This window comes from Pocillopora verrucosa, chromosome 8 (assembly GCF_036669915.1).
Source record: "Pocillopora verrucosa isolate sample1 chromosome 8, ASM3666991v2, whole genome shotgun sequence".
Taxonomy (NCBI): Eukaryota; Metazoa; Cnidaria; class Anthozoa; order Scleractinia; family Pocilloporidae; genus Pocillopora; species Pocillopora verrucosa.
Window position 1 is genome coordinate 6,317,955 of NC_089319.1, and position 24,215 is coordinate 6,342,169.

At 38.0% G+C, this 24,215-nt stretch overlaps 4 protein-coding genes and 1 pseudogene across 4 annotated transcripts; 4 read left to right on the plus strand and 1 right to left on the minus strand.

Annotated features, from left to right (window-relative positions):
- Nucleotides 1–247: 247 nt before the first annotated feature.
- On the plus strand, nt 248–4,975 carry LOC131769785 (ATP synthase mitochondrial F1 complex assembly factor 2-like). Its single transcript, XM_059085506.2, has 8 exons — nt 248–448; nt 830–874; nt 1,339–1,484; nt 2,130–2,227; nt 2,642–2,722; nt 3,163–3,275; nt 3,743–3,858; nt 4,490–4,975. Exons 1-8 carry the CDS (start codon nt 310–312, stop codon nt 4,616–4,618), a joined length of 867 nt encoding a protein of 288 aa, XP_058941489.2. The 5' UTR covers nt 248–309; the 3' UTR covers nt 4,619–4,975.
- A 242-nt stretch (nt 4,976–5,217) lies between these two features.
- On the minus strand, nt 5,218–6,601 carry LOC131769784 (BTB/POZ domain-containing protein 6-like; annotated as a pseudogene).
- Nucleotides 6,602–8,079: 1,478 nt separating this feature from the next.
- LOC131769853 (uncharacterized) lies at nt 8,080–11,587 on the plus strand. The gene is made up of 4 exons (XM_059085581.2): nt 8,080–8,196; nt 8,421–8,532; nt 9,924–10,064; nt 10,655–11,587. The coding sequence occupies exons 1-4, from the start codon at nt 8,080–8,082 to the stop codon at nt 11,197–11,199; spliced, it is 915 nt and encodes a 304-aa protein (XP_058941564.2). The 3' UTR covers nt 11,200–11,587.
- A 603-nt stretch (nt 11,588–12,190) lies between these two features.
- On the plus strand, nt 12,191–16,011 carry LOC131774321 (uncharacterized). Its single transcript, XM_066171338.1, has 4 exons — nt 12,191–12,584; nt 13,513–13,630; nt 14,933–15,079; nt 15,468–16,011. The coding sequence occupies exons 1-4, from the start codon at nt 12,267–12,269 to the stop codon at nt 16,007–16,009; spliced, it is 1,125 nt and encodes a 374-aa protein (XP_066027435.1). The 5' UTR covers nt 12,191–12,266; the 3' UTR covers nt 16,010–16,011.
- Nucleotides 16,012–18,365: 2,354 nt separating this feature from the next.
- Nucleotides 18,366–23,708, plus strand: LOC131769858 (uncharacterized). Its single transcript, XM_059085585.2, has 4 exons — nt 18,366–18,781; nt 19,707–19,830; nt 20,858–21,004; nt 21,344–23,708. Exons 1-4 carry the CDS (start codon nt 18,464–18,466, stop codon nt 21,880–21,882), a joined length of 1,128 nt encoding a protein of 375 aa, XP_058941568.2. The 5' UTR covers nt 18,366–18,463; the 3' UTR covers nt 21,883–23,708.
- The last annotated feature ends 507 nt before the right edge of the window (nt 23,709–24,215 follow it).

Sequence of the window (24,215 nt, forward strand, 5' to 3'; positions counted from 1 at the left end):
ATGAGATTGTACCTTTGCGCAAATAAAACTCATTTTCAAAAGATAGACTTTGCGCTCGGCCTCGTTTAATTTTACCTCTTTTCTGCTGTCTCTATTATTACCCCCCAGCAGATATCTTACCATATTGATCAGTCGTGGGTTATCTGAATGTGGATTATTCGCGGCTCCATATTTTTCGCGCACGTTTCCCGCGAAGTACGGAAGAGGTCTGGGCAAAATATAGGCTTGGTTACCTAGCCAGAACAAGATGGCGGACGAAGATGTCGGTATATCCAGTGTGTGATTTCTTCGGATCCAAATACCATAATTATGCCTGGGATTTTCAGATTCGGAGTCCTTCCTATGATCAGACAAACGTTCTTGCTAGACAACCAGTTTTCTACATACCAACGATGTAATTTGACGATATGCGCCATAGCAGTCAAAAGAAACCTGTCTTCTTTTCGAGGTGAGCGCGCACAATCGTATGCGGCTGGTTTAACAGTCGGTTTTGGTGGTTGTATTATTTATATATCAATACGCAGATGAAGTAGTCCCAAAACCTTCTGAGAAACACGATTGTGTCCCAAGTGACAAAGTATTGTTTTTCCCAACGCGTCCAAGCAAGCCACTAGATTTCACAGGTTTTCGATAACTAAAGCATATGCACTTGCATCCGAAAATGTTGCTAAATTTCCTAGACTTGAATCAAGGGAGGATGCTTTTAGTTGTTTTGAAAGCGCTCTTCACTGGCTCACTGTACCCCATTCCTTAGGAATTAGTTTTTTTGGTACTTATCCTGGACTTAGTGATTCATGCATTAACATTATGTTTGCTGGGTAATTTTCAGAGAGAAAACGGTTTTATAATAAAGCAGGTATCGAGGAAGTTGAAGGTAACATTTTCATATTTTTCTTACAAGGTTAACTGAATTCAGCAGGTAAAAAAATATTTTTGAGTAATTTTTTAATTTTCAACATATAGTATCTAAATAAATATATTATATTTCTTCTTTTAGCTGCATTTTTGTGTCATGTTTCCACTGCATCTTCAGCTGTGTTCTTTTTTATTGACTGAAGCCATAGTGTTTGTCAGTCAGGATCTTGTTCCCCAAAAGACTCTCCTACACAAATGATGCATAACATCATGAAAAAATACCAAGTCTTAAACTTAATGTGGAATTTTTTTACATATTTCATTTTGTTAGATATTGTTTCAGCTGACAAAACACTATTTAACAATTGAGAAAACTACAAAAGAACGTTGGTCTGGCTTTGAGTACATGTTCTACTGCCAGCCATTAATGTCTTGACTTTTATTACCCATCAATCTAAATGTATAAGTCATATATCTCTTAAGGTGGTTATCAGATCACAGTGGACAACAAAAAGGTGAAAACACCAGCTGGAAATCTTCTTGTTGTTCCCAGTAAACCTTTGGCCATGGCAGTATCTGTAGAGTGGAATTCACAGGTTGACACCATCAAACCAGCAAATATGCATCTGGTAATTAAACAGCTGTTATTGTTTTGTGCAATATTTCGTTGTTGTTGTTTAGGCTGATAGGAAGCCTTGTTGTGATAATAATTTATCGCTATTTAAGCAAGAAGGAAGTCATTAGCCAGAATTGTAGTGAGGCATCTCGAAAGGGAAGACAAGCATAATATACAAGCTCAAGAATCATTCAACAAGCTGACATATTTGATTTATGGTTGGAGTGGGTGGAGAGGGAAGGTGGTAGGCTGGGGGCTATAAGAATGAGAGTCACCCTCTGGGTAATTGTGACTCATTGCAAAACAATATCCACTTGTACATTTACAACTGTATAATTGGTACAGTTTAACCAACTTTTCCCTCATAGTGTATATTATTTTGTTTATATATCTTTGCTTTATTTCTTTGTTTTGTTTTGTTTATTCTTCATTTACCTGCTGCTACCTGCAACTTAAAATGTACAGGAAGCCTACAAGTTTATTTAGCTCTCTGATTCACAATGTATCATTACAATCTAAATAATGGTAAAACATTCTTATTCAATCAAAAATATTGCAAAATAGAATTATTACCGGTATTATTGAATATAATTGATTTCTGTGAATAAAGTGTTTGTCTTGTCTTTTTTCTAGTGTAGCTCATTTTGTCTTTCCATAGACTTCTCTCAGTAACACTGTGATTGACAATCCACGGACAAGAAATCATGATCAGCAAATTTCACACATTTTAGAATTTTTGAGCTCGGACAGTATTTGGTATGCCATAAGAATCTCTGCAATTTTTGTTTACTAATACTTTTAAAGAAGTTATTGTGGTCTTCATATAACATTAATATAACAGTTGCACAATTGTTTAGTCTGAATCAGTAGTTATTTATCTAAGAAGGAAATAGTACTATGGTACATTATCATTGTTGGCTATCATTTCACAATCACTAATTTTTAGAGTGACTGGCATCTAATTTCTCCTTACAATATCACCTCAGAATCACATTTGAAGATCACAGGTTAGAATAAAGGAAATGATCACAAATTAAAGAAGCTCTTGATTGTGAAACAAATTCTCTTTTCAAAACTATAGGACAACAGTATTGAGAAGAGTATGGAGAATATGCATACTGATGTTGGAGTCTAAAGGATTAATCATGTGATTCTTTCTAAACTCTGCAGCTTTTTTGCGGATGAACCTGAAGAGTTAGTGGATCTACAAAGAAAGGAATGGATACCTATCATGGAATGGTTTAACAACAAGTAAAACAAATTTTGCTGTTATTAATAACTTCGTTATCATGAGCATTGGTCATTACAAACTGTCCTATGGGAAAATCTCTGTTAATTTGCAAAATATGGCATTGTTTTACTGCAGAGTAGTTCTGAAAGGATAATTTTTTTACAGTGACTGATGTTTTGACAACCTGAGGGGAGGGTATCATTGGAGTTGAGTGAACTACAAAGTTTTTTAATCCATTTGATTGGACCAATAAATCTTTTCTTGACTCTTAGGATGTCTTCTGCTCAGGTGGTTCTAGAATCACTCCTTCTTAATGATAACAGAGGCTTTCAAGACTACACTTATTCAGATGCTCATACTACATGGTCATATCAATTACTTTGTATCTTTAGATCAACGAATTGATAATAACTGGTAAATGCATGCTAATTTAGGTATTAATTTGTTATTACCTTTGGAGGTATTCAGTACCTGTTGAACCAAGTCATGGTCTGCTGGCGGCGACCATACCAGACGATGCTGAGGAACGACTAAAGGCTCATCTGACACCACTTGACAGCTGGTCCCTAACCGGTAAGTATGTCAGCGAAGTGACCAAGGATGTCTGCGAAGAGACTGGTATGTCGGCGAGTTGACCAAAGGCGACCGTCGACGAGTTGACCAAAGGTGTTGCGAGAAAACTAATTGTGTCAGCGAGGTGACCAAAGTTGTCGCGAGAAAACTAATTGTGTCGGCGAGGTGACCAAAGGTGTCGCGAATGGATTAATTGTGTTGACGAGCTGGTGGTCGGCGAAGTGACCCGGTACCCCGACAACAGTCCTTTTCAGGACTACTCGCACCTGAACGATCAAATTTCATGTTCCAATAAAATCACATGTAACTGTTAAACTCGTGGTCATCCAGACATCTTCAGAGGTCGATTAATAGTTTTCATACTCACTAAAAGCATCATTTTGAGAAATCAGTGTGAAATGTAGCGGGAAATCTCTAGTGCACGATGTTGAATATTATTTCTAAAACTTGTTCTCTTTATTCGACAGGCCTCGAGTTTGCTGTGGAAACATTGAAGTCATTTATTCTTACGATGGCACTCATCGAAAATCACCTCACGGTGGAAAAAGCTGTTCATTTGTCCAGACTAGAGCTAGAATTTCAGGTCTGTTGTTTCACCATTATTCGTCATTGATTGCTGGAATGGACTACTCACTCGTGTTACTTAAATCAATCATATTTACTCATTAAACTACAAGAAAGTAGTGTACATTTGGTGGGAACAATTAGTTATGCTTTAGACTATAATAAGGTGCAGGGTAGTGAAATGTGAAGGAATGCACTGTTTGGTAATGTGACTCAAAAGAAACAACTTACTACAATTCTATAATATTCTGATGAAAGGGCGCTGCATTTAAACAGGAGCGCTGGGGCAAACGGTAATCCATGATTTTTGCAGCTACATTTTTCTCCTACAAATTTGACTCATGGTAGGGAAGACAAGCGGGGGCGGAGGAGGGGACGAAGGATTGGGAATGCGAACGTTTCTTCCCCAAAAAATCCTTATGTTTCGCCTGTCATGCAAGGCAAACATATTTACTTATTTCTTAATCTCATTGTGCGCCCTTGCGCCCTTAGTTTCTTCAAACCGAGCGTCTGGCGCAAGCGGAGAGAAATCCTTGTAAAAGTGTAGGAAAGCATCACCCTTGCCCTCGATTTTGTTTTTCTTTGGTATGGTTTTGGAATTGAAGTGTGCACTCGGTTATTACAAACTGTGTTTTTTTTCTTTACTGCAGATAAGCCGGTGGGGTAGTGTGGAATGGGCGCACGATCTGGAGTTGATGGAGACCAGGAGTAGGGTGGCTGCCGCTGTTTTGTTTTACAGTCTAAATAACAGAAGTAGAACTTTACCATCAAGTTCATAATCATCTCTCTTTCTAGAGCATCAACATATTTTGCTCCTCTTGATGTGTGTCGACAGTGCTTAAGACTCCTTTGTAGGATCCGGACCGCGTCAGGATAACTTTTTAACCGAAAAAAATGGTATTTTTACGGCCGGAAAATGTACTAGAAATTGAAAGAGCTTGTTAGTTTTGTTACTTGTTAGTTAGAGTATCCTTGGTTAATGTAATCCATATTTAATAGTTTAAAACCTTACTGTTGAGTTTTTTCTTTGAAATTCCTTTTGAGCCTTACAGCTAACTGATTTCTATTTTTTTCCTTAAAATTTTCAGATCGACCCTTTACATTTACGAGCAAGCAAAAAAAAATCATACAAAATATTTAATCGCACATAGTATGTCTAACTGACTCATTAAAATCCCATCTAACAAATGTTCTGAGTCAACTTTGATAGGTCACACTTTGCTTTTTCACGTGTAGTTTTCATCCGTCACTGTTTGTTATAGGATTCAGATGTGTATACCTGGTCATCCTTGAAGATTGATCCAACATTAATTTACCTAAGAGAGATAGGCTGGGCTTTACGTCAACGGGAACGGATCGGGTAACGTTATCAGAATTTTTACCTGAGAACTGAAAACAAAATTTCAGGAAACTGTCCTCTTTCTATATCGGCTCCATTAGAGTTTTCTGCCGAACAACGAAATGTAAATCGCACTCCCTGGCACTTAACTGATGTTTGCCCATCTTTGCCATACCATGACGTAGGGCCCTTGATGATAGACTTTATCTTATACTCTTTATTTGCCTTCAAAATAATTGGACGATCGAACAACACATCAAAGCCGTAATAAGTACTAGTATCGCTTTTCTTTGAGACATAATTTCCTCCTCGACTCACATGCAAATTGTTGTCAAGGGGATCAATAATGTCTGTCTTAACTGTATACTCTTCGCGTTCGGAGCCAAAATGTTGAACACCGTGTAAAATAATAGGTTTGTTGACGGTGAGAAGGATACAGTCTGGGCCGTTGTAATTATAAATCCAGCCTGAGAGAAACGTCTTAAACCTCTGACATCGTTGCTTAGAGAAAATACCTCTACAGGCTTGTACGAACGGTAAAGGATTATTCAAAAAATTGTTGTAGTGTTTTATCAAGTTGCAGAATTCTTCATGATTCAAGAGATGAGAGTCAAATACGACAGATGCAAAATCTTTCTCTTCCATCAACGGAAACCGTATTCCGTTAACAATATCTTCTCCAAGAATTCGTCTCTTTGTCCTTCCATCGGAGGTCATCCCTTGCCTTTCACATTCTTTTATGGCCCAACGATCAACAGCTTTGAACAGTTCCACTTCCCTCACATTCAACACTTCTCTCTTTACAACAGATTCAACAACAGATCGCTCAACTGCAACAAATTCGTCTCACGTCACAGCTTCTTCTGTCTGCTCTTCAATCACTTTCCAGCATCGATCTTTCAGATCTTTATCTTCAAATATCTGTGCGTGCGGCAGAATTAAAAACACATTCGATGCTTTCAGGTTGTCTCGAAGATATTCTGTACATTTCTTAGCGAGTGAGGGTACTATGTACTTGTTCGCTAAGTACAACACTTGCATCACGTTATTTCCACTTAAATTTACTTTGTCGCTGTACAAGAAACGAAATAACTCCAACAGACTCTCGTACTCACAGTAAGGCAGTTCAATAGAGTCTTTAGTCTCCGCCATACGACCATAGAACATGGCGAAGAACACAGGACTATTAATGGCGAGCACAAACTTGTGAGCTGGGATCGCCTTCTTACTTTCACTTCCGCCATTCGAGAGTGAAATAACAAATTTTACATCGCTGAGTAACTCGTTGTTAAATATAAACGCGGTTTTCTTTACAATAGTTGATAGTTTCGTCTGCCAGTTCTCTTCAGCCGCCATCACTTTGTTTCACCCTCTCTTAACAGATGTCTGCCGATACAGTGAAGATATAGTGAGCTTACTTTGTGCAAATATTATGGAAAGCGAAACCTGAGTTTGCTACCGCTGACTTGTCGTTACAACAGGCTCACTTGCTTAATTGCTCACTTTTGTCACTCAAACTAAGTGAATGAACATTCACGGCGTGAAAGTTTTGTGTTTTAAAGACTTCAATCCGACTTTTGCTTTTGATCTCATCTGCTTCTTCCAGGTGAATTTTATTAAAACTTGCAGAATTTTAATCTGACAAAAGCAAAGTCTTATCGAATTACCAGCCGCTAGATAAGTGATAGCGGGGCTAATGAAGGACGATGTGAATGACAGAAAGGAAAGGATAGTTTAACGATGAAATTCACACGGTCTCTTTACTGTTACCGTCTCTCTTTTCAAGTGTACCCATTTTCAACCAGCACCAAACCTTGAATTGACGTCCAGAATGTAAATGTTGTGATAACGATCCGTCAGCTTTAGAAACTCTCAGTACGGTGGCTAATTTACATAATAAACCCAGTCGGTAAAACCAAATTTTCTTTGTAATACCCCGCTTCCCACCCACCATTTTGATCGACTTTGACGGTACTGCGATATGCTTCCAGGAGGAGCATAACTTTACTCAAACTCGCCTCGTGCGTCAGAGGGTGGAATGGACACTAATCGCATGGAACCTTGTCAGTAAGTTGCATTTACATAAACGGACTTGAGACAAACTGAAGGTAAAGTAAAATAAAACTTTGAAAGCTCCTTAGCTTCAATGGGCCATTACACAATAATGCCACGAGAAATTCATCATTGACTCACGATTATTGGTTAGAATTGTTGCTGTGAAATACCACTCTGAGACAAAAATTTCGTTTGGTTTAGAGTCCAAGAAAGGAAGAAACAAGATTTGCTACACTTGTAAATTAGATTTTGTTAAGAGAGACTACTTGTTAAAATTGTGGGGTTCGGAGCTTTGAGTGAGAAATTAGTACAATTAAAGCTTATAAACAACCAATAAGTCTTGGAGTGTTGATTAAAGGACAAGTAAGCTTTCACTTTCAAAAACAAAGAGGATTTGCGGATTAACAGCACTTATAAATAAGTAAGAAAATCAAACTGAGTTTATTCCTTAGAAAAAAGATCTCACCTTCACCAAAAAATTACTCATACATAAATTACTGACGACGGACAAATCATCAAAACAGCTGCCATTGGAAACACGAAAATCGCATTTCCAGCAAAGAGGACCTGTCGGCCTAAATAAATCCATTTTCTTAAAAATTGGCTGCCACTAATTCGGCGATGAATTCCAAAATTGTTTGCCTTTTCATCTTGCTTCAAGAAAAAGTAAACGTTTCGGTTTGCACCGCCATCGGAAATAGTCCAATCTCTTTTTCTTCTTATTTTATGGTAAAAGAAAACTTGTGGCTTGAAGACAAAATCATTGAACAGCTCGAGTCTCCTGATATAGTCTCATGCAACCGGTTATGTATGAAAACGGCCTGGTGCACTTCAACAAATTACAAAATGCCAACGTCGCAAGAGGGCATGGGAACCTGTGAACTGAATAGGCACGGCGCCATCGATATGAACACACGAAATCTTCGGAAGCAACAAGGAGCCACTTTTTCTTTGCTTTTGAAGGTAAAGTGTCAAAATTACTTTTTACTCTTCAGCTTGTTAAAAGCCTGTTCTTTTAAATGCGTCATGTGGAAAAGGACGTTAAAATAGCAGGAAAAATGTGACTTCATTGATGTGTGCTTTTAAAACTGGGATTGGTTTGGAGAGAAGAGATAAGCACTTTAAAAGAGTCACAGCCGCAGATCAGCGTTGTAAAATTCTTTGTCTCAAACTTTTTTAATTTTCAGGGTTGTTTGCGGACTGGGTGTCTCAATGGTGGCTCATGTATTTATTGCGAAAACTCATATGCATGTTCGTGCAAAGAACCGCAGACTGAAGAAAAGCAAGGAAGGACATTTGGTAAAGGAAATTTTATTGTTTGTTTACTGAAATACCCGTTTCCAGAATAGCCGTCGTTGTTTTGGCAGTCCTCTGACGTGCCAAAATCTGACCGCGAATATCTCAGCCAAAAGTGTTTAAGTTAATCAAGTATTTACGTATTGTGGTGCTTTACTGAGTGAGGATCTTAATCGTTAAGCGTAAACTTGACAAAATCGAATCGTTAATTATTAAAAAAAAGTTGATTTTCAAAATTTTGCATTAAGTTAGAATGGACAGAATTTAAACGTTAGCCTAAAACGGCCAAATTTTTAGCCGTTAGCCGTAAAAGCCATCACTCCATCGAGACTCATTTTAAACTACTGATATGAAAATGACAATTTTTGTAAAATGTGGAATTCTATTTATAACAATTAGGTGGAATTAGTGTTTTGTAGCTGTCCCTTTCGCCTTAATTAAACGACCACGATTAAGGTGTCAGAAAATGTTTAAGCGTTAGACTGTCTTATTAAAGCGCTTGAAAGAGGATAAGAGTGGGAACAGATTCAATAGGTATTGAATTTATAATCTCGGTGCTGTTCATGTTTTTCAATGCAGTCATATGGTAAAGTTTTAAGTATCGCCTTTCGAGGATTTTGGGTTAAAAATAATTCACACCATTTAAGCAGTGTAATAACTGTTGTAATCATAAAAATTTCCTCGATTGTGATTGGTTAAAAAAACTCCTATTTTCCACTTATTTACTTGCCAAGTTGTTATCATAAAGTTTGTTAACAGAAAGTTCAATAAGCCAATCACATTCAAAAGTTTTAGTTTAAAGAAACCAATCACAACTTTGGTTTCAATCACTATAGAAACAGTGTCCAGATTCCGAAATTGAGGCTTTCTTCAAATTGGATAATTTTTTCTTTTTTCGGTCTCTCAATGTAAATTTTCCTTTTCTTTCATAACTTAGCTACTCTTCTTTTCTCAAAATTTATAATTTTTTTATAATTAATTTTGTGTCTTCCAATTCGGTCCGTAATCATACCCGTTAACGCTGCGCGGTCGTCCGATTTTGAGTATCACTCATATGACTACACACCGTATTGGACTACACTCAATCCTATTACCATTACTAACTGTGCTATGCACCTAGTCCCTTATACCATTACATACACTGAGCCTGCTGATGTGAAAGTGCGCTGGGAAACATGCGCGCCGGCTCAATCAAGTCACTGAAGGAACTGCATGGATAGAGAGCGTGAATTTTAGTCTTTCATAGTCCTAAATGCAACGCAAAAAATTCAGGATAACATTACAACTTACTACCGTTACTATCGCTGTCGGATGGCAAAGCTTTCTCAACTCGAGGTGTATCTTCCATACTAACTTGCTTGAGGCCTTTTTTTTTTTTAACACTCGAGGAATAGGTTGGGAGTCAAATAGGCCTGCTAATTCCTGCAAACACATCCGGGACGCTGGAGACTCCAGAGGAGACGGGGAATACTGGATCGACCCTGAGAACAAAGGAAGCCCTTTGAAGGTCTATTGCGACATAACAACTGATGGAGGTGAGCGACAGATGTATTTTGAGGCACTTTTTAGCTCGTGTTGAACGGGGGAGAGATATGAAATAAACCCCTCTTTTGGCGTGCCTTGACATCAACGATTAATTGGAATTCTATTGTTTGAGCATCTTAAACAAAACGACATGGTCCTCAGACTAACGATATGTAGTAAGCGCCAGGGAAAAGAAATGTACCGGCTTCCGCTCGCCTCTTAAATACCTCTCAAATACCTCTGTGCAGTAAGCGAATCGAAAAAAAAAATCGTACTTAATTTTTCCGGTTTACATCTAATCATAAAAGTTGTTTTCCTCACATGCTTTTTCAAAACTCTTTTCCTTACTAGCTATGAGCATAAAAGATATCCGATTAAAGGCAGCGGGGTCGAGAATACCCAGCACTTGCCCAACGTATAGCAAATCTAGCGTCTTTTTCCCCACCGATGCCATCTTCAAACATTTACATACTACAAACTTATTCGAATTTTTTCACAAACTGAGCATATCTTCGCTTGATTAAAATATATCTCAATTGTTCAAGACTGGAGGCGTACACGTTCTTTTGATAAGCTAAGTTGTATTTCTTTGCTGTTTCAGGAGGCTGGCTTCTCGTTTCCAACCTTGTGATGGCCAACTCAAGTCGGTCCGTTCCGCTGTTGGTTGAGTGGTCGTACCATGCTATCAGCCAATATCACAGGAACAACATGTTTCTGGCAAAAACGGCCATGAATGAGCTCAGAACATACTTGAATTTTACTCAGCTGAGATTCCATTGCAGCAAACGATCGAAGCGTACGTTCCACGTGACCACAGCCACCAATAGCATCGGAGAAGCTGTGGTCCAGTACTTTAGCGGTCAGACAGATGCGCGACCAAACTCGTGTGAATCTTTTGTCAGAATGGAAGACGACAACTCAAAATTAGCCAAGGTCTGCCGACAGTGGGGGTCTGGGGACTCTAGAAAGCGCTACGTTGGTAAATGGAGCTCATCTAATCGCAATGACAACAGATTGTACGATCATACTGTGATCGTCTGGTGGACCTATCACTGGAATATTCGGCCACCACAACGACGATTTGACTGCGACGATTTTGCACATACAGTATCTGCCGGTGATTTCTGGAAAGTTTTTGTACGTTAGAAATTTTGGGTATATTAGAAGTATTATTATTATTCAGAAGTCTTGTTTCAAAGTATTTAATCTTACTTAACATCGCTGTAGAGCAGTGTTCAATTGAGTGCTGCTTTGGTTTTACTTTACTTCGCTCTGTGATTGGTCCAGAAAACTGGCGCCTCCATCTCAACCAATCAAATACAAAACTAAAACCAACCTCAACTAGGTAACTCGCGTTTTCGCGCGCGTCCAGCAGGTTGCCTGCTTTTACTTCGAGTTCTCATCGGTTAATGATAATGTTGGCCTTTGTTCTGATTGATAGTTGTGATTACGTTGGTTTTGGTTTTTTTGGCTGCTCTGTTAGTCATAAGAATTTACTTTAACCTCACTGAGTTTTTAAAGGTTACCCTGTTTCAGTTCCTCAACGCCAGGTTACCAAGTCACTGAATATTAATCTCGTAGTCCGGCTGATCGTCAGGCAAATAATCATCTCTGAGTTGATTTCACATGTCTTGTATTACCTAAGTAATACCTTTCTAATATAACATAAAGCATTATAACTTTTAGCATTGTAACATTTACAGCAGTGCAAATAAAGTGCCCATACAAGAGGGAAAGTATGACACCTTGTGTGAAGTGGACTCTACCCAAAGTGCTTTCTGAGATCATCTTCTGTAAAAATCGTATTAAATGGACACTGAGATCAAATTGAGCTTGCGTTTGAACACAAAACCCGTCCAGCTTAAATGGAAACTTTAAGGACTTGCTAAGTTTTTGAATTGTAAGAATTCTGCACAGTTTTAAAACCTTCCTAATTTCACGATACTAATTCACTATTGATAAGATGTGAAGATAAGTAATGATCCTAACAAAACACACTTACTTCGCCTCCAGCGACACCTGCTATTATAATTCTCCAAAAAGTGTCGCAATTGTTTCTTGCTTGCGGGGTTTCGCAATACGTTTTATGTTTTTGACAGAACTTTAGGTGTTGTCAAAGCTAGGTTGTTTGGGTTTATTAGGAAACGGTCAAGAATCGTTTGTGAACGCTTGTTTTCTTGCTTGCATTTACGAATTCAGCTCATGTAGAAACTATGTACGGCATACAGGTGTCGTTTTTTATTCTACTCGAAGCCTTTGTTGTCGTGACAGGATTTTCTCACTCCGCATATTTCACAACACGAGAAAATAAGCGCCTCATAGGTCATCGTATTAAACAAGTCGATTCTATCAGTTTGAAGTCGTGCAGCCAGTTTTGCTTGAGACATCCATGGTGCACTTCAACAAACTTCCAAATATCAACCAAGATGAACGGCAAAGAAACTTGTGAATTGAACATGCACGGAGTTATCGACGAAAACAATGATCATTTCCATGATCAAGAAGGAGTAACTTTCTCTCTGATGTTAAAGGTAAATATTGTTTCGTCGATGAAATAGGCATTACAGCCAGCACATACAAACTTATAGATCACACGTGAACGGAGCCTTTCAGGGCCAAGGTCTTTCACACTAAAACAACGCATCTTTCCAAGCGTGTTATAATTAGAGAGTACAATAGCCAGTGACAGGGCCTCCTACATTTTCAAACATCTGCAAGATTCTGAACATTGTTGTGCTTTGTGTTCAACAGATAGCTTCCACGTTTTGGATCACGCCTCTCCCGGTTTTTAACTCAAGATAAAAGAGGCTATTCATATTCAAAGAGAACAACCCTCTTTGAATCAACAATTACACCTTGTAAATCTAAAACTATCCTTTTAATCCTCACACTTTCTTTCATTCTTGTTGTCAACATTTATCATAATTAGCTTTTTTCTACTTATTAGAATTCAACTTTCAACGCCTTGTCCATTAATTAACTGAAGATGACAGACGTTTCTGTCGAAACATGTTTTACAAACTTAAAAGTTTTGTCGTTTTCTTCAAATTTTAAAAGTAGTAATTGGTTATAAAAATCTTTCCTCAGTGAAATGTGGTACCTTGGTCAGTTATAAAATTAATAATCCATGTATCAGTTGCTTGGGCTTACTTTGAGCCAGAAAAATATTGGGAAAAGATAATTTAACTCCTTGACATACCATTCAAACGAAACCTACAAGAGTTATAAGTGTATTTTAAGGCCAGTCGCGCTTGTAATTTTTTTTCATCAAATTTGTTATATTTGATTTTTTAGGAGGTTTTTTTTAGCTTGAGGAGCAGTACTTATTATATAGAAACTTTTTGTAATTGTGCTGCCTTTGGAACTTACTTTTTGTCAGTGGGAGATGCATGCGTCTTCCGTTTTTGCTTTACTTTTGACAAGATATTTGCGCTCATCCCAAAGTTTCCATTTTTTCAGGGATGTTTGTTGACCGGCTGTCTTAATGGTGGCTTCTGTGTGTTTGACAAAAAGGAAAACCTGTTCTCATGTTCGTGCAAAATACCGTGGACGGGAAAAAAATGTGAAAATAAAAACGGTAAGATTTGTTTTACTTCTTTAAGTTGAAAAGGTCGGACCATTGTGATCAGGAAAACTTTAACGCTGTTAGTGATAAAAATGTGGTTTTAAGTTTAGAAGTAACTCAGGTTACCGACCATTAATTTGGCAGTTTTGGTATTGCGCTAATTAAAGATTCAGTCCTCAATGAGCGAAAAGCAGCTGTAAGGTAAAATCTATCGATGGCTATGAAAGACGCGCACAATTGAGAGTAGGCTTGTTCCCAGCTAGAATTGTCAACCATTATTCGTATTGCTCAGCAAAGTAAAGAAGAAAAGACGAGAAATGCTACACTTTTTCCTTCTTTCATGTTTTTAATCATAGCGAAAAAATGCATATATTTGCCTCAGACCCGTGATGCCAACGCTGTTTTCATTCGAATCACATTGGCAAGTGCTTATTTCCTTCCAAAATGCCGCACTTTTTCCTTCTTTTATTTTTCTCATGTTCGTGCAAAATACCGTGGACGGGAAAAAAATGTGAAAATAAAAACGGTAAGATTAATTTGTTTTACTTCTTTAAGTGGAAAAGGTCGGGCCATTGTAATCAAGACGACTTTACCGCTATAAGTGATAAAAGTGTGGTTTTAAATTTAGAAGTACCTCTTTACCGACCATTAATTTGGCAGTTTTGATATTACGCTTGTTAACGGACAATTTAATAAGCCAATCACATTCAAAAGTTGTAGATTAAATCAACCAATCATAACCTTGGTTTCAATCACCATAGAAACTGTGTACAGACTCAGAAATTGGAGCTTTCTTTAAAATGGAGAATTCTTTTTTCGTCAGTCTCTTAATGCAAATTTGTCATTTCTTTCATAACTTGGCTATTCTTCGTCTCTCGGAAATTACGATTTTTTAGAGTTAACTTTGTGTCTTCTAATTCGGTCTGTGATCATATTTGTGATAAACAAATCGGACTCCTGCTGCGCGGTCGTCCGATTTTGAGTATTATTCGTATGATGACAGACCGAATTGGACTACACTCAGTGCTATTACCATTACTAACTGTGCTATGCACCTAGTCCCTTATACCATTACATACACTGAGCCCACTGATGTGAAAGGAAACATGCGCGCCGGCTCAGTCAAGTCACTGAAGGACCTGCATGGATAGAGAGCGTGAATTTTAGTCTTTCATAGTCTTAAATGCAACGCAAAAAAGTCAGGATAACATTACAACTTACTACCGTTACTATCGCTGTTGGATAGCAAAACTTTCTCACCTCGAGGTGTATCTTCCATACCAACTTGATTGAGGCGTGTTTTTAACACTCAAGGAATAGGTTGGGAGTTAAATAGGCCTGCGAATTCCTGCAAGCACGTCCGGGACGCTGGAGACTCCAGAGGAGACGGGGAATACTGGATCGACCCTGAGAACAAAGGAAGCCCTTTGAAGGTCTATTGCGACATGACAACTGATGGAGGTGAGCGACAGATGTATTGTGGGGCACTTTTTAGCCCGTGTTGAACGGGTCAGAGATATGAAATAAACCCTTCCTCTGGCGTGCTTTGACATCAACGATTAATTGGAATACTATTGTTTGAGCATCTTAAACCAAACAACATAGTTCTCAGACTAACGATGTGTAGCAAGCGCCAGGGGAAAGAAATGTGCCGGCTTCCGTTTGCCTCTCAACTACCTCTCAAATACCTTTGTGCAGTTAGCGAATCGATCGGAAAAAAAATCTTATTTTATTTCTCCAGTCTACATCTAAGCATATCCTTGCTCGATAAAAATATATATCAATTTTGCAAGACCGGAGGCGTACACATTCTTTTGAAAAGCTAAGTTGTATTCCTTTGCTGTTTCAGGAGGCTGGCTTCTCGTTTCCAACCTTGTGATGGCCAACTCAAGTCGGTCCGTTCCGCTGTTGGTTGAGTGGTCGTACCATGCTATCAGCCAATATCACAGGAACAACATGTTTCTGGCAAAAACGGCCATGAATGAGCTCAGAACATACTTGAATTTTACTCAGCTGAGATTCCATTGCAGCAAACGATCGAAGCGTACGTTCCACGTGACCACAGCCGCTAATAGCATCGGAGAAGCTGTGGTCCAGTACTTCAGCGGTCAGACAGATGCGCAACCATACTCGTGTGAATCTTTTGTCAGAATGGAAGACGACAACTCAAAATTAGCCAAGGTCTGCCAAGAGTGGGGGTCCGACTCTTCAAAGCGCAACGTTAGTAAATGGAGCGTTGCTCCTCGCAATGACAACAGATTGTACGATCATACTGTGATTGTCTGGTATGCCTATCACTGGAATATTCAGCCACAACATGGTCGATTTGACTGCGACGATTATGCAAATGCAGTATCTGCTGGTGATTTCTGGAAAGTTTTTGTACGTTAGAAATTTTGGGCGTATTATCTGTATTCAGAAGTCTTGTTTCAAAGTATTTAATCTTACTTAACATCGCTGTAGAGCAGTGTTCAATTGAGTATTGCTTTGGTTTTACTTTACTTCGCTCTGTGATTGGTCCAGAAAACTGGCGCCCCCATCTCAACCAATCAAATGCAAAACTAAAACTAACCCCAACTAGGTAACTAGCGTTTTCCCGCGCCTCCTACAGGTTACCTGCTTTTACTTCGAGTTCTCATTGGTTAATGTTGATGTTGGCCTTTGCTCTGATTGATAGATGTGGTTACGTTGGTTTTGGTTCTTTTGGCTGCTCTGTTAGTCATAAGAATTTGCGTTAACCTCACTGAGTTTTTAAAGTTTCCCCCGTTTATTAGCTTTGCCAAAAATTCATATAATGTAGAACATGGGTAAATAACAATAACAATAAGGGGCAGTCAACCATAACAGCGATAGCCAATTACTGTGGTCCCAGGAGTATTAAAATAGTAAAAAGATTACATCAGTAACTAATAATTGAGAACAGCATAGAGTTGGTGTTGTTTTCAGGCTGCGACATGAATTACATTTTGGTAATGTTTTTTTATATGTCCTGGGATTGTCAATGTCAAAGATCTCTTGGAGTGCAGTTAAATAATAACACATCAAAGCACGTTTGAAGTCATTTACATTGTTCAAACTTAGGTTAAGCTCGTCTGACAGTGTGTTCCAGATTCTTATAGTTCGTACAATAAATGACCGTTAAAAGGTTGAAGTCTTGCATTTAGGTACAGAGTATTTGGTAACAGCTGTATTGGCAGACGATCGTGTTTGTCTTGTAGAAAGAGCAATAGGAACACTCGTAGGGTCTATATCCACCAGTATGGGTAATCTTAAAGAACAGTAACATATCTAAGCACTCATGCCAGTAGCTGATAGATAGTAAGGAAAAGGTTTTTAGCCGTTGTTCATAACTCTGATGGCACGAGAATGGTAGTTTCAAGATATATTTTGTAGCCTGTCTTTATATCTTTTCTAGATTTGAGATAAAATAAATAGATTGTGGCGCCCAACCTTGTGTAGCATAGCCCAGATGCGGTCTAACGATGATTAAATCGATTAATCTTCTTACAATAGTACTTTGCATATGACGCGCGTTTCTTTTAACAAACCCAAGCATCTTGTTCGCGCGCGAGCATTGCTCTGAGACTCGGCGATTCCATGTTAGGCCAGTTAAAAAACCCAGACACTGAGATCACGTTCGTAACTTGTTTTCTCCAACATAGCGCCATTCATATCATATTCATAGTTTCTCAGTTGCCGTTCTGAGTTTGCTGGCGAACACCATGCGTCGCGTTTCTTTGCAGCAAATACTCATCCAGTTTATTTCGATGTATTTACTATAAACGGGGTACAGGTGGCTTTGAATGTCGTCCTCCGAGCCTTTGTTGGTGATCCCCTGTTAAAATCCTCCCCTCCCCCCTCAGGCGATAAAAATGGTTGGTCTTAGTCTCGTATCCAGATCTTTTACGGTTGTAGTTACAGTTACACGGTGGGATCTGGGTACGAGATTGGTCCCCAAAGACTGAGGTCTACTGAGGCCCAAAAAACCCATGATACTTTTATTCAATCATTACAGTACGTGACCTCAGAGAAATTAGTATATTATAAGCATTATAAATAGAAAATTGTTGTTTTTAAAGCTGGGTAATTCAAACATTGAAAAGCTATATATGCAACAAATGAATTGATCACAAAGGATTTTAATACAAGAAAAGCTAACGAGACTGATGAGCTGTAAATCTTTCATTTACTCCTATTTTATAGACAGTAAAACAAAGTTTTATCCACATTTGTTTTTTGTGAAAACGGCGTACCCCTAACATAACATAAAGCATTAGAAAGTTTAGCTCTATAACACTTACAACAGTGCAAATGAAGTGCTCATACAAGAAGACCATCTGAGGGAAAGTATGACACCTTGTATGAAGTGGACTCTACCCAGAGTGCTTTCTGAGATCATTCTCTAAAAAAATGGTATTAAATGGACCCTGAGACCAAATTGAGCCTGCGTTTGAACACAAAACCCGTCCGGCTTAAAAGAAAACTTTAAAGACTTGCTGTATATAGAGTTTTTGAATTGCGGGAAAACTGAACAGTTTTAAAACCATCATAATTTCACGATTCTAATTGTTGATAAGATGTGACGATAAGGTCTCCCCAGTGATCCAGACAAAACACACTTACTTTGCCTCCATCTACACCTGCTATTATAATTCTCCTAAATTAAAATGTCGTAATTGTTTCTTGCTTGAAAGGTTTCGCTATACGTAATGTGTTTTTGACAGAACTGTAAGACCTGACTAAAGGTGTTGTCAGGGCTAGGTTGTTTGGGTTTATCGTTGAGACTCGTTGGGGAACACGCTTGTTTTCTTGCTTGCATTTACGAATTCAGCTCATGTAGAAACTATGAACGGCATACAGGTGTCGTTTTTCATTCTACTCGAAGCCTTTGTTGTCGTGACAGGATTTTCTCACTCCGCATATTTCACAACACGAGAAAATAAGCGCCTCATAGGTCATCGTATAAAACAAGTCGATTCTGTCAGTTTGAAGTCGTGCAGCCAGTTTTGCTTGAGATATTCATGGTGCACTTCAACAAACTTCCAAATATCAACCAAGATGAACGGCAAAGAAACTTGTGAATTGAACATGCACGGAGTTATCGACGAAAACAATGATCATTTCCTTGACCAAGAAGGAGTCACTTTCTCTCTGATGTTAAAGGTAAATATTGTTTCGCCGATGAAATAGGCATTACAGCCAGCACATACAAACTTATAGACCACACGGTTATGGAGCCTTTTAGGGCCAGGGTCTTTCACACTAAAACAACGCATCTAAAAGAACTAAAACACTAAACAACGCATCTTTCCAGGCGTGTTATAATTAGAGAGCACTTAGCCAGTGACAGGGCCTCCCACATTTTCAAACATCTGCAAGATTCTGAACATTGTCGCGCTTTGTGTTCAACAGATAGCTTCCACGTTTTGGATCACGCCTCTACCGGTTTTTAATTCAAGATAAAAGAGGCTATTCAGATCCAAAGAGAACAACTCTCTTTGAATCAACAATTACACCATGTAAATCTTAAACTATCCTTTTAATCCTCACACTTTCATGCTTTGCCTCTATTCTTGTTGTCAACATTTATCATAATTAGCATTTTTCTACTTAATATAAATTCAACTTCCAACGCCTTGTCCATTAATTAACGGAAGATGACAGAAGTTTCTGTCGAAACATGTTTTACAAACTATGTCACAACTTGACTTACCTGCTACTATCAAGAAGTAGTTGGTTATCAAAAATGTTTCTTCAGTGAAATGTAGTGCCTTGATCAGTTGTAAAATTATAAAATAATAATTTTAAATAATAATTGTAAAATAGCAATCAAACGACACCTACAAGAGTTATAAGTGTATTCTAAAGCCAGTCGCATTGTAATTTTTTTATCAAATTTATTATATTTGATTTCTTAGGAGTTTTTTTAGCGATAGCTTGAGGAGAAGTACTTATTCTGTAGAAACTTTTTGTAATTGTACTGCCTTTGGAACTTACTTTTTGTCAGTGGGAGATGCATGCGTCTTCTGTTTTTTGTTTTATTTTTGACAGGATATTTGTGCTCATCCCAAAGTTTTAATTTTTTCAGGGATGTTTGTTGACCAGCTGTCTTAATGGTGGCTCCTGTGTGTATGACAAAAACAAAAAGGGACACCTGTTCTCATGTTTGTGCAAAATACCGTGGACGGGAAAAAAATGTGAAAATAAAAACGGTAAGATTTGTTTTACTTTTTTAAATTGAAAAGGTCGGACCATTGTAATCAAGAAAACTTTACCGCTGTAAGAAATAAAAGTGTGGTTTTAAGTTTAGAAGTACCTCAGTTTACCGACCATTAATTTGGCAGTTTTGGTATTGCGCTAATTAAGGATTCAGTCCTCAGGCAAAAAACATAAAAAACAAAACAATGAGCAAAAAGCAGCTGTAAGGTAAAGAATCTATCGATGGCTATGAAAGACGCGCACAATTAAGAGTAGGCTTGTTCCTAGCTAGAATTGTCAACCATTATTCGTATTGCTCAGCAAAGTAAAGAAGAAAAGACAAGAAAAACTGCACTTTTTCCTTCTTTCATGTTTTTAATCATAGCGAATTAATGCATATATTTGCCTCAGACCCGTGATGCCAACGCTGTTTTCATTCGAATCACATTTAGCAAGTGCTTATTTCATTCCAAAATGCTCTCATTTTTCAAGTGAATGTATTTCTAAAAATTTAAAATATTTTAAAAAAACACTGAGCGAAAAGCAGCTGTAAGGTAAAATCTGTCGATGGCTATGAAAGACCCGCACAATTAAGAGTAAGCTTGCTCCCTGGCTCGAATTGTTAACCATTATTCGTATTGCTTGAAAACAATTGGAAAGTAAAGAAGGAAAGATGAGAAATGCCGAACTTTTTCCTTCTTTGGTTTTTTTAATGATAGCGAATTAGCGCATATTTTTGCCTTATACCCGTGATGCCAACTGATGCAAAAATTTTTCTTCTCGGCGCTATTTTCACTCAAAACTCATTTGGGAAGTGCTTATTTCCTTCAAAAATGCTCTAATTTTTCATGGTATTTCAAAAAATTTTAAATTTTCGGATCTCCAGCAAGTAAACATTTGTGGTTTTAGCGACATATCTTATGGGGGATTGAAATCATTGGAACTGAAACTGTTATTATTTTGTCGTAGTAAGGCTAAAAAGATCATATGATTATGTGTTATTTTTCTTGTTTTGTTTGTTTATTTTTTACGTAACTAAAGGAATAGGCTGGATTTATCGTTATCCTGCTCTTTCATGCAAGAACATCCGGGACATGGGAGACTCCAAAGGAGACGGGGAATACTGGATCGACCCTGCAAAGAATGGAAAGCCATTCAAAGTCTACTGTGACATGACAACTGATGGAGGTTTGCTATCAAGGAGAAAATAACTTGTGATTAGTTTGAGTAAAGCTAAATTTCTTTTTCCTTCTCTTCATGGATAAAATTTTTTTTCGCAATTGTGTCATGGGCTTACAGAATCGAGGGAACAAAATAGCCCGATATTTCGCCAAAGTGAAACAAATTGTTTCATAGACCAATTTTGATCTTAAATACGGCTATTTCTATTGAATTTGAAAAAGAAATTTCATCTTTGTCATTTTTCGTTAAAAACAGAAAATACAAAAAATGAGATAGAAATACAGAAAAAGATGAACAATTGAATAAAACCAACAGGATAATAGACAATATCTCTTTGGTTTTCAGGTGGGTGGCTTCTCATTTCCAACATCGTTAAGGGCGCCTTACCTATTCGACCCTCCCTCAAGGGGTCCTACGATGAAGTTAGCCTCTACAATGAAGGAAACATTGTTCTCAACAGAAGCGCCATGAAAGAACTCAGGTCGAATGTGTCCTTTACTCAGCTGCGATTCTTCTGTAGTAAACAACAGGGACGTACGTTCCACGTGACCACGACCACTAACAGTACCGGTGAAGCTGTTGTCCAGTACTTTAGCGGTCAGACGGATGCGCGACCGGATGCTTGTGGCTCGTTTGTGAGGATGGAAGATGATAACTCAGCTATGTCACAAGTCTGCAAAGAGTGGGGGGGTAACTCTACCAATACGTTCACAAACAAATGGGGTGACCGCACTCAAGACTATGAAAAGCGGCTGTATCGTCAGGTGGTTCTCGTCTGGCACAAATATCATTGGCTGCTTTCACAAGATCTTAAGAGATTCGAATGCGACGATTTTAAAGGCAATGTTTCCAAAGATGATTTTTGGAAGATATACGTACGTTGAGGACTCCATCAATGAAATACTTGTTTTTGTCTCACACGCAAAAATGAAACTTTACATGTAATACTTATTGCGATAATTTTAGTGCAAACAGTTTCCTCATATTCTTTCTTTCACTGCTGTATTAGACTTCAATGAGATTGTAACATACTATAAATAGATAATTGCTTTGATGTTTTGTATGAAGGGAAAACCATGTCCCATTATTTTCTCTTGTCTTTATCTAATCACGGTTTTGGCGCCATTACGATGTCAAATACTTTTTAGGTAATTTTGATGGAACTGAGTGGGGTTCGATTCGGTTTGTAATCATACGAGTGATACAGGAAGTCTTACTAGCAAATAATCATAAAAATTCCAATTTCCCAGAAAAAGAAGAATGCCAAGTTATGAAAGAAAGGGTAAATTTACATTAAATGACTAACAACCAAGGTTGAGATCGGTGGATTTAAACTACAACTTTGAATGTGATTGGCTTACTAAACTGTCCGATGGCAAACTTTCCGATAACAACTTGGCAAGTGAATTAGTGGAAAATAAGAGTTTTTTAAACCAATCACAATCGAGGAAATTGTAATTTTTATGATTAAGAGATAAATCTAGTGAAATGAGAGACGAAGGAGCCGGGTCAATGAGAGTCTACTTTACATCAGCTTTTTTTTCCTTAAAAATACCCCTTTGCGCGCTATATGGGGGCACACGTTTGCCGCCAGATATAACGATGTTGCTTCTCCAATTTGATTTAAGGATCATCGATTTTTTTAGTGAGTTAGTTAGACTGAGCACTTGCTCTTTCCAGAGCGAGCTTAGAAAATCACAGAGATTAAGAGAACGAATTTTGAGATTTAAGATATTAGATTGATAGTCTAAAAGTCTACAGTTAATAGCTGGAGACAGGTTTCTTTCTAATTGATGACTTCTTGACCAATTCGCTTCCTTGTTGGGTGATAAAGCTATCCTAATGTGCTCTCTAAGGTCACAGTGAGATTAGTTGCCGACCTGAATTTGCCGTCGCGTTTCCTTACGGCAAATACTTCTTCCGTTTTATTTCAATGTATCTAAGATAAACAGGGTACAGGTGGCTTTGATTATCGTCCTCCAAGCCTTTGATCCCTTGTTAAAATCCTTCCCCCCCCCCCCCCCCCAACGACTGAGGCCCAGAAAAGCCATAATGTTTGTCTTCAATTATTACAGTACGTGACCCTAGAGAAATTAGCAGTAATATTATTAGCAGAACATTGTTATTAAAGCTGGGTAGTTCAAACATTGAAAAGCTATATATGCAACAAATGAATTGAATTACTCCTATTTAATATAATAGACAGTAAAACAAAGTTTTACCCGCATTTGTTTTTTGTGAAAACGGCGTACCCCTAAGTGATCTTAAGTGGTCTTTAATGACCCATGAAATACCCAGTGTGTTCAGATGAACGTGACATTGAAGAAGTGTAGGTTGTGTTTGTTTGTTCCTGTTTATGTTCCCTAGAGTAAAAGATTTATTTTTGTGCGGTTTTCTGTATATGTTTATTTTTCCACCCCCTCGGTATTTTATCACTGTTACCTAATTTCACGTTTATATCGGTCGGCCACGAGCATAGCGAGAAATTCTTTCTTGTTCACTCGGGCAAGATGTTTTTTCCACTCTAGTCATGGTATGGTTTCTGAATCACACGATTCCTGTAGAAATTGCAAAACTTGTTATTCGGTAATAATGTTTAATTAACTTTTAAAAGGATGGTTTTGCGAGAATCTTGTTACGTCTAGTTATATGTTGGATAATAACAGGGATTGCTTTCTTCTCTGTTATTATGGGCAGGTAGATAGTTCTGTTGTACGTGGATTACCATTAAAATGACTTGATTTCAATCTGTTTTGATTCACTTCAAATAATAAAGGTCGTCAGCAACATACCCAAGAAAATATTTGATCGACCTAAATCCTCCCTCGTGGACAAATATTTCTCCCGCCTACCAAAAAGTTTATGTGTTCAAAGATGGACAATGACGCTCAATTTTAAGGAAGGGTGTTTTCAAAACGTGAATGATCTTTTCAAGTATGCCAACTTCGCCACTTTGTTTCAAATCGGTTTATAAGTTAGACACTTAGATCGTGATCATTGAAATGGAATGATAACACCCACGTGCTGACATGACGTCACGCCATGGAATTCTTTTCACGTCACTTTGTTTTTATTGCCAATCCGTCGCTTCCGTATATTGACAAAAACATTATGAAAGGTCCTCGATGGGTTATTTATCTTTAGACAATTCCAAGTAGAGACGACAAGAGTGATAGAGATATTTTTTTACAAGCAAATTATACCAACAACTCAAAGA

Bases quoted from the DNA above. Each gene is read 5' to 3' on its own strand.
- LOC131769785 (XM_059085506.2), top strand. From the start codon at position 310: ATGCCTGGGATTTTCAGATTCGGAGTCCTTCCTATGATCAGACAAACG. The intron at 2,228-2,641 runs GTATGCCATAAG...TAAACTCTGCAG, and splicing joins TTGAGCTCGGACAGTATTTG to CTTTTTTGCGGATGAACCTG. The intron at 3,859-4,489 runs GTCTGTTGTTTC...TCTTTACTGCAG, and splicing joins GACTAGAGCTAGAATTTCAG to ATAAGCCGGTGGGGTAGTGT.
- LOC131769853 (XM_059085581.2), top strand. From the start codon at position 8,080: ATGCCAACGTCGCAAGAGGGCATGGGAACCTGTGAACTGAATAGGCAC. The intron at 8,533-9,923 runs GTAAAGGAAATT...CTCGAGGAATAG, and splicing joins AAAGCAAGGAAGGACATTTG to GTTGGGAGTCAAATAGGCCT. The intron at 10,065-10,654 runs GTGAGCGACAGA...TTGCTGTTTCAG, and splicing joins CGACATAACAACTGATGGAG to GAGGCTGGCTTCTCGTTTCC.
- LOC131774321 (XM_066171338.1), top strand. From the start codon at position 12,267: ATGTACGGCATACAGGTGTCGTTTTTTATTCTACTCGAAGCCTTTGTT. The intron at 12,585-13,512 runs GTAAATATTGTT...CCATTTTTTCAG, and splicing joins CTTTCTCTCTGATGTTAAAG to GGATGTTTGTTGACCGGCTG. The intron at 13,631-14,932 runs GTAAGATTTGTT...TTAACACTCAAG, and splicing joins AAAATGTGAAAATAAAAACG to GAATAGGTTGGGAGTTAAAT.
- LOC131769858 (XM_059085585.2), top strand. From the start codon at position 18,464: ATGAACGGCATACAGGTGTCGTTTTTCATTCTACTCGAAGCCTTTGTT. The intron at 19,831-20,857 runs GTAAGATTTGTT...ACGTAACTAAAG, and splicing joins AAAATGTGAAAATAAAAACG to GAATAGGCTGGATTTATCGT. The intron at 21,005-21,343 runs GTTTGCTATCAA...TTTGGTTTTCAG, and splicing joins TGACATGACAACTGATGGAG to GTGGGTGGCTTCTCATTTCC.